Source organism: Pteropus alecto, unplaced genomic scaffold, assembly GCF_000325575.1.
Source record: "Pteropus alecto unplaced genomic scaffold, ASM32557v1 scaffold88, whole genome shotgun sequence".
Classification (NCBI taxonomy): Eukaryota; Metazoa; Chordata; class Mammalia; order Chiroptera; family Pteropodidae; genus Pteropus; species Pteropus alecto.
In genome coordinates, this window is record NW_006494611.1 from 3,801,584 (window position 1) to 3,810,744 (window position 9,161).

Consider the following 9,161-nt stretch of genomic DNA (forward strand, 5'->3'; position numbering starts at 1 on the left):
TATTCCTGAAATACTTTCTCCCAAACCAAGACCAGCCTCTTCCCCTATAAGTATATTGGGATTTACTGGTAAATCTATCAGTTCAAGGTGTACTTTTCAGGATTTGTCAACCATAGCATCTATTCCTGCTCCATGCAGAAATTCTTTGTCAGTCCCTGAATTTTGTCTGTCTGTCTGTCTGTCTGTCTGTCTCCTTCTTCCATACATACTCCCATACTCTGTACATTCCACTCTTTCTCCCCCCACCATGATCTTAAGGTTTCAAGGAAATTAAAAAATAATTTCTCGTCACACAAGGTTGGGGACTCCTGTGTTAAACAGTGTTGTTATTTTTTAAATTGGGAATAAAGATAAGCACAAAGAGGAAAATAAAAATGACTTATCATCCCACAATCCAGCGATAACCACCCTTAATTTATTATTTTTTAAAGGTTCCCTCTTCTCTGCTTAGATGCAAAACCTACAAATATCTGCTTATGTGATAAACTACATTTGGTTTTTAGGATCTTAACTTGTCTAGTCTCATAATTATTTTGGTGGTAATTTGGGGTCTCAGGATCCAAATGCTACATTGAGGTTCAGACTCATAAAAGGTATAACATACACATTCTCTGTTTATGAAAAGGAGCCTTTAAAAAAAAATTTTTAATAATTCTATAAACTTGTATTTAATTTGTCATCCAGTTGATTATGTGACTTTTTTAGAAAGTCTTATTTCAGGAATAAATAGGGAACAGGCCTGGTCAGCTTAAGCTTACAAAGGCACAGCAGCTGCCTAACTCTTAAACAGATGACAAGATACTTACTGTGGGCTGGTATTGCTGTCGGCTGTAAAAGAGATTTGCTAGGCAAAAACTAAGTGTAGTTTTTTTCTTGTCAGCTCTGGGATCAGGGAGCTAATCTCTAATCCTGGATTATAGTCAACCAAAGAATAGCACATGTGAGAGATGTTTCCCTGCATTTGGGACTTAGGAGGAAATTTCACTAGATTTTAAAAAATTTTAATGATGTCTTCATCTCCCATTTATTTTGGTAGTGAAGTCCAAGTAAGGTAGTGCTATGTGTAATTGAAATCTTTTATTTCTAAATAGTTCCCAGTCTTACAGCAAGTATTGTGATAGATATGTCTGAATAAACAAAGGAGAGCTTATGCATTAAAGCGGGTGGGTATGTGGCTCTTTCTCAGTCTTAGGGGACATGGTGGATGTTGGAATTAAGATAGTAGTCATAGTGATGAATCAGAGAGAAGATAAAAAAAAATGGGGAAGAGTACCAGTGAGACAGATATAAATGCAGCAGAAAGTCTGGGACAAACACTGGATGGAGCACAGCCAGTTTTCATTATTATGAGGTTAGAGATCTTGCTTGTCAATGATATAGGCCCTCATTTTTTCACATCTTGATTGCTAACTTTATTTTCCTGCCATTTTCCTCTTCTTTGGCTTCCTTTGACAGGGACATTGGGACAGGACAAGAGGACTAAATAACATCCATTAATTTTACTTCTGTAATCAGTTCTACTAAAAAGATTGATGCAAAGGTGGTTGAAGTATTACTTTATTTTACACTATTGGTAGAGGAATATTTTATTCCTTATAATATTCTCAACCTTTGGTATTTGAGCACCAAATGTAGTTATCATTTGTATTTTAATAATTCATTTCTCATTTTATAAAAATACCAAATAATAGGCATTATTTATTAAAAATGTAGTAAATTATAATGTAAGCATTATAAAATGATGTAAAAAGGATTATTTAACAAGTTATTTTGGAATCACTAACAATATGGAAAAAAATTAATGTATATCAGTCCTCACACCATACACCAAAATAAATTCCAGATGGATGTAAAAGTTAAACTTTTAAAAAATCAACTACAAATCACCCTTAAAAGATAGAGTAGGCAGTAGAAGAAGTTACAAAGAAAGTGACAGGCAACTACAAGAATATTTTGTTCAAAAAAAATTAAAAGAAAAAGACTTTAAAAATATTATCTTCATATTTTCAAAGAAATAGAGAGGAAGCTCCTTTAAGTTTATGAGAACTACAAGACCCTAATAAATAAATGGACAAATGATAAATTTGACAGATCATAGAAAGTAGATGTATTAAACAAGTATAAAGAAAATATTCTACATCCTGGCAATTAAAATAGTACAAACTCATAAAACACTATTTTATACCTAATTAAATTAGCACCAGAAAATAACTGGGAATACTTATTGCTGGCAAATTTGTAGTAAAAGAGACATAGTCACCTTGCTGCTGTCAGCAAAAACTAGCAAAATCCTTTCAGCTAGCAATTTGGAATGGATACCATGAGCCAGGAGACTGTACTCTTTAATCTAAGGATTGAGTCTGAGGAAATAATATAAAGAAAGAAAAAAAAGTAATTTCAAATTTAAACTATAAACAAAAAAATGGAAACACTTAAGTACCAAAGAAGATAAGAGGGTACAGTAAACAACTATTACAGCTTATAATAAAAACTATATAAATACGTGGAGAATACATTATACATGAAAAAGAAAAATTATACATCAATACAACTTTTACATAGTTATATACACATTAACAAAGACTAGAAGAGAAGATGAAAACAGTATGAGATAGATATCAGATAAAATACATGTTTTTCTGTTTTTTTCCTAATATTTTCCAATATTTCTAGTATTTATAAGTAAATTCAGATTGAGTAAATAGGGGGAAAAAAAGACACCGAAAGATTGTCTAATTTTCATTGTTATTGTGTTAAAAATTGGGATAACTTGGGCTTTTATAAAGTTATTCAGAGAAATATTACCTAGTTATGTTCTTGCCCCAAATACTGTGATATTATTTTATTCTGCCCCCAGAATGGTCAAAATGATCCCGTGTTTAGTTCTTCACTGGACCCCTAATAGCAAAACTCTTTTAGAGTATGCCATCAATATCTGCAATCCTGTGTGTGCTGTACAAATAAGCCAATGGGAATGAAATTGAGGCTGCTTGAGATAATTAATACTTGTCCATCATTAGAGCCATAAAGATCTTGAAAGCAGTCAAGCCTATAACTTACTGCTTCCTCCTAGATCTTATTTGGTAACACTTGTTCCTTTTGTGATTTCATATTTGTATTTTAGAGATATTTGCTTTTATATAGCATCTACTCAATTTCAATAGAGCAGAAACCTGTAATACTGTTAATATCAGAAGAATGGGATGAATACCCGTGATATAAACTACCCTCACTACAAGTTTTTCTGCTCTATGTAGTTTAGTTATATTTCAAAGGTCATGTTTTAACCATTATAATGAGAAGCCACATTTTATTAAGAATCTACAGAATTTTATTTCTCTTAAGGTAGAGAAAATTAGAGGAGAGAAATGTAGTTCCCTTCTAGCTACCAATGAACTCTTTCTGTTCTTGCTTCACATAGTAGATGATGAGTTGATTTGCTTTCAAGACCAGAATGTCTTCAAAGCTAACTCAACACTACGAAATTCAGTGTTCTGCAGATAGATAGGGGCCTTTTAGTGATTGGTGATCCAACAAGAATCTCTCATAACCTTTAACATTGTCATTATCTTCTCCTCACTCCCTGGGGTTCCTAGCTCTTTGATGTTCATTTCTTACCAGTTCAGTGATAATGCAGCAGCAAAAAGGGGACAAGGAGAAGGATCAAAGGATTATATTCTTCTTTTTAAGTCAGTTTCACAAGATTAAAGCACATATTGATTGAATTTTTGAAGTGCTTTATTTCTTTTAAATAGCATTTTATTCATTATAAAAATAAAATAAACTTACGGTTAAAAAAATTTCACCACTTTGAAATGACCCCTGTTACATTATTGGTGCAAAAAAAAAAAAAAAATCAAACTCAGAGAAAAAGAGAAATTTGAAAATCGTGCATCTGTATGAGTAAATATATCATAACTAATGACCCTCTCGATTTCTTCATGAGAGGAAATATGATATAGTGGATGAAACATGGTCCTTGGAATCTGCCAGTTCTGAAGTTCTGGGCCCAGTTCTGCCACTTACCAGCTACATGACCTTGAGTAACTTACTTACCCACCCCGTGCCTTAATTTTCTCATCTTTAAAAAATTTTTTTAAAGAAAAAATTAATCGCCACAGAAATATTAAACATTAAAAATCTTTTATATTTTGAAGTAAATAACCATAATAAGGCCAAACTTGTAGGACTGTTATAAGGATTAAACACAAGACATGTAAAGCACTATGCTAGTATCTGGCATATACTAGATACTAAGTAAAAGATAAATACTAATATAAGTTTTATACATAATTAGGTTCTTAGGAGAGTATCATTGAAAATTCATTCAGCAAGGATTAATTGAGCTTCTGACTAGAAATTCAAAGAGGAATAAAACGACACTTATAATGAATGATGGGGTAGGGATAGTGGTGTAGACACAGTAAGGTGAACTGACTAAACATGAAAGCTTGAAGTGAGGAGGTCGGAGTGTCAGGCTATGTTTTGTTTGGAGGAGAACATATTGGAAATCTCTGATCTGCTTGATCTCACTGGTTAAAAATTGATGAAATTAATACATGGGAGTGTCTGTCTGATCTGTAGTGTCAAGGCCCATAGGAAGGATATACCTTTTGGTGAGTTACCAGGTGGGAGACAAAGGATAGAGGTCATTTTGGGTAATGGTGAAGTTGGTACCCTTGGAGTGGTCCATGAGCAAATTCCGAGATCTTTTTAAGCTTGTTTCTTGCTTGTGTGCCTAGATACTTGGGAAGTGCCATTTGAGGAGATCTCAGAGCTGCAGTGGCTGGGTAGTGGAGCCCAAGGAGCTGTCTTCCTGGGCAAGTTCCGAGCGGAGGAGGTGGCCATCAAGAAAGTAAGAGAACAAAATGAGACGGATATCAAGCATTTGAGGAAGTTGAAGCACCCTAACATCATCGCTTTCAAGTAGGTCAAGGCTTTATTTTTTTTTTTTTAAGAAATAGAGAGATTTTCTTTCCCCAATATATACATATAATTTTCTGCTTTAAAAGACATGTTAAAAACACTCTATAGACTAAGCACTGACCTAGGTGCTTTGGAAGGGTACCAAAAAATGATTAAATTACAGTCATGTCTTTAAGGAGTTTATAATCCAGTAATTCTTTTGGCTAGAGTGTGCCCTGCTTGGAAGGGATGTAGAGAGGAAACAGAGAGGGAGAAGGTGGATTCCTGCCAAGCAGTCAGATTTGCTAAATCAACCTCATTTATTAATAGAATGACAGAGGTCACTTCCAGATAATCTGAACATCCTAAAATTCAGTTAAGAAAAAGTTAACATCTAAGTGATCAGAGAACAATTAGTTCCTATGTAATAGATAATGTTTTTATTATTATTATTAGTTTCTATTAGTGTCCCTTCTTAAATACTAACTTGTAAGAACAGGTGCCTTCGGAGTATTTCTCCCTGCCTCAGGTTTTGCTAGATCTTTTTTTTTTTCTTTTCTTTTCTTTTTTTTAGGCGAGGCAACCCTTGGTTGACCTCACAGATTGCAAGGACCTTGTCAGCTTACAATCCCTTATTTTTTTTATTTTTATGCCTACAGCGCCTGGTCTTCCTAGGTGGTCTCCCATCCAAGTACTAACCAGGCCCGACCCTGCTTAGCGTCCGAGATCAGACATGGCTATTATATAATTTTTAGTGATGCCAAACACTCAGCTTTCTAAATCTAGTGATAGTAGAGTTATTGATGATAGTTATGTGCTATTTTTATTTCACAAAGTAGTTGTTTTCAAGATTGTTATAGTTTAGACCATTATTTTCATAATATTGGCAAATATCAAAAATAAATTCATGGAAATTACCAAATTTGGCAGTGCCGAGGTCTAGATATATGTAATCTCTTCTGCCTATACCTTTCCCTTGAGCTCCCTCTCTTACCAGCCTTTAAATGTTGCCCTAGGCTTGAACCAATAAATGGGGAGTGACTTTAGAGGAGGTAAGGTAAAGAACAGGAAAAAAAAATAGGCTTTAGGTGGGATGAAAATTTAGAAACTAGAACTTCTTGGTGTATGTGTGTGTGTGTGTGTGTGTTATTGGTTAATACAATTATATAATTTTTAGGTGTACATAATAATTTGACATCTGTATATTCTTTTGTGTGTTTACCACTCAAAGTCCAGTTTCCTTCAGCTACATATATCCGATTGGTATATTTGATGTATATATATTTCAATTCTGAAAAATACTATGACCAATGAGGCTACAGTTAAAAGTGGAATAGGTTATAAATCCCCCTTCCCTAAACTAGAAGGAACTTCTAGTCCCCAAGAATGATCCTTTCTTGATAAAACTTTCATTATAAAGCTAAATATGTGATGTCATAATCTTTATTTAGAACAATATCCCCAAAGTAAGGAATAGAAACCTTAGATGCAAATTTTATAGAATGAGTTTAAATGAGTAATGAGGTTGAGTTTTGATTTTCAAAGACCCGTTAAGGAAAGGAAAAGCAGTGTGAAAAGAAGAGAAGCATCCAACTGGGACACTAAACGAAGCGCTTGTATTTTTTTCCTTATGGAAGGAACATCCATGCAGAGGGCATGGGAGAGAGCTTCAGCTGCTGTAGTGAATCTATCACTGGCTGCCCTAGAAGGACTGAGAGGATGTGAGACCAAAACAAGATGCTCTAGAGACCAATTCTAATCTTCCCAAAGATTACAATTTTAAAAGACAATAGGAGGATTCTTTTTAAGCAGACTATCAGAGACTCGCCTCTTTCATTTTACTTCACTGAGAGGATCATCAATCCCAGTGTGCTGCACCATCCTAAATGGAAAGAAGGGCCTTCCATTTAACTTCCATTTAACTTAACTTTTAAGCTTAGATCACTAGGACGCTGGGTTTGAGACACAGGACATTCTATAGATTAGCATGGCCTTTTGGGCTCCTGTAATGAAATAAGCTGTGTGTCCCAGGTAAGAGGGCTTTCCAGGTAGAATTGTGTCCTCAGAAGATGGATGTGAGAAGCTTTATTTTTCTTTCCTTTCTTTCATTTCTTACTTTTTCTTTCTATTCCTTTCCCCCACCTCACCCTCTGACCTTTCTACCTTCATAAGCAGTTTTCAGCATTTTGGACAAATATTGCCACGCTGGTACCCAACTATTTAGGCTGAAGATGCTTGAATAGTCTTTACCTCTACATGGAAAACAATGGTGAGACTGTGTCCCTGGCCCGTTACACTATGCTCTTGAGGCATTGTGCAGTGTTATGTTTGCAGCCATCTGTGCCATGTGTTACTTGGCCAATAAATCATTCAGGACCGTCTGGAAGACAAGAAGGCAAGATTAGATTTTACCACGTCTCTGGATACTGGTTTCTGTGCTTACAGCTAGCTTCTTTTGAAGTTACTAAGAACCATATACAGAAGGGAAAGATCAAGGAAACAATACTATATATTTTTTTCTTCCAATTTTTAAAGCAATCTTTTAAGAAAACTTAACCTGACTATTCCCGATGGAATTAAGTGTGAAGGGGAAGAAAAGGTAGCAATTGAAGTGATTATAGAGCTGTTATTTATAGCTGCTAAGAAGCCTTGTCATAGTACAGGGCTGACGGAATGATTATTTCTCATTCGTCAGTCAGGAAAGAAAGGAAATGCATAACATATCGCTGTTAGGCCCTTCTGTCTGTTTGTATGACAAGTTAAAACATAGTTGACTAGGATACTGAGTAGCTTCAAACAAATATTTATTTTGCTATTCTTAAGTATATTACACTATACCTGCCTTACTCATTATTTCTCTGTAATGAAAATTAAATTTTATGTTTGTAGTTGCTGTACGCTTGTGCTCCACTGAGGTTTCCTGAAAGTCAAGTAACAGAAACTTGAAAAAAAAATCTTTTATTAAAAATCAAGATGAGAATTCTAGGTAGCTTAGAAAATGATGGAGAGTAATAGAAATAGCTTTGTGGTGTGTGACAGGCACATCAAAGCGTGGAAAATGAAGACTAATTATTTAATTTCTACGAGACTTTGACGTGATTCCAAGACATGGCCTCTAAATTCTTTCATTACTTATGGCAGCCTAAGAGATAGGACATGAATTGATACCTGGATGAGGACTTTAGCTGGGTGTCTTGTAGGTGGACTACTCTCAATAACTTTTCTAGAAAGCTTTGAAGGAAGGCATACAGACCATTAAGGGATAGGACCAAATCTCTTTTACAGATAATTGCATACGGTAATTTTTCTTCTCTTTTCTCATCCTCAGGACAAAGCTGTGATTTAGAACGTGTATGAATATTCTCACTTTTATAAAGTAACAATATTAATATAGGAATCCCTAATATACTTGTTTATACAGAAGTCAGAAAGGTAAAAGGGAGGCAGGCAGTATGGTGTAGTGAGTGGAAAGAGCATGGCTTTCAAGTTACACAGACTGAATTTGAATCCCAGCTCAGACACTTATTAGTTGTCTGATCTAGGACAAGTCACTTTCCCTCTTTGAACCTTAGCTGTAAAAATGGAAAAGGTAATATCTATCTTACAATGGTTTGGGGCAGACTAAGTGAAAGAATTAAATAAACTTGTAAATATGCCTGACAAACAGAAGATGTTCTCTCATGTTAGTGCCCTTCTTTCTACCCCTGGCCTCTGCATATGTTCGTTTGAAGGCTTTATTGGCAAAGAAAGTTAGGATGAAGTTAAGAACTTGCTGTGAATGTCTAGACCTTGTGGTAGAGAAAAAAGAACTTGAATACCTTTCCCTTCAAGGAGACTATAATCTGTATCAGGAGAGAAAGATCACATTAAAAAAATAAATAAATGGCTGCTCTGCAGCATAGGAATTCAGAGAAGAGAAAGATCTTTTTGAACTGGAACGATCAGGAAAGGTTTCATGGAAGATGGAGGATGTGTTGGACATACAGGCTGCATAAATATAGACTACATTGTGTAATGTTATTTTTATTTTAAACAGAAATGGTTTTTAAAGACCAAATAATAGAGAAAATTGACTTTTTTTTTATCCTTGGTCTAGTTAGTTGTTTTAAATTTGATTAATTTAAAATTCAACAAATAATAGTAAAAATAGCAATATTTTATTTGAATTCTCTCTTTCTGCACACTATTTATAAAACCCTCTACTTAATTTTAAAAGGAAGATATTTAAATTATTCTTAAGCTTAAACAACACAATG

At 34.5% G+C, this 9,161-nt stretch overlaps 1 protein-coding gene across 1 annotated transcript in view; it reads left to right on the forward strand.

The window, feature by feature from the left end:
• The window catches only part of MAP3K13 (mitogen-activated protein kinase kinase kinase 13), a 131,531-nt gene that overhangs the window by 95,422 nt on the left and 26,948 nt on the right, over nt 1–9,161 (forward strand). Inside the window, exon 4 of the mRNA XM_015599944.2 lies at nt 4,743–4,926. Coding sequence (XP_015455430.1) covers nt 4,743–4,926 — 184 coding nt within the window. The remainder of the gene's footprint in view (nt 1–4,742; nt 4,927–9,161) is intronic.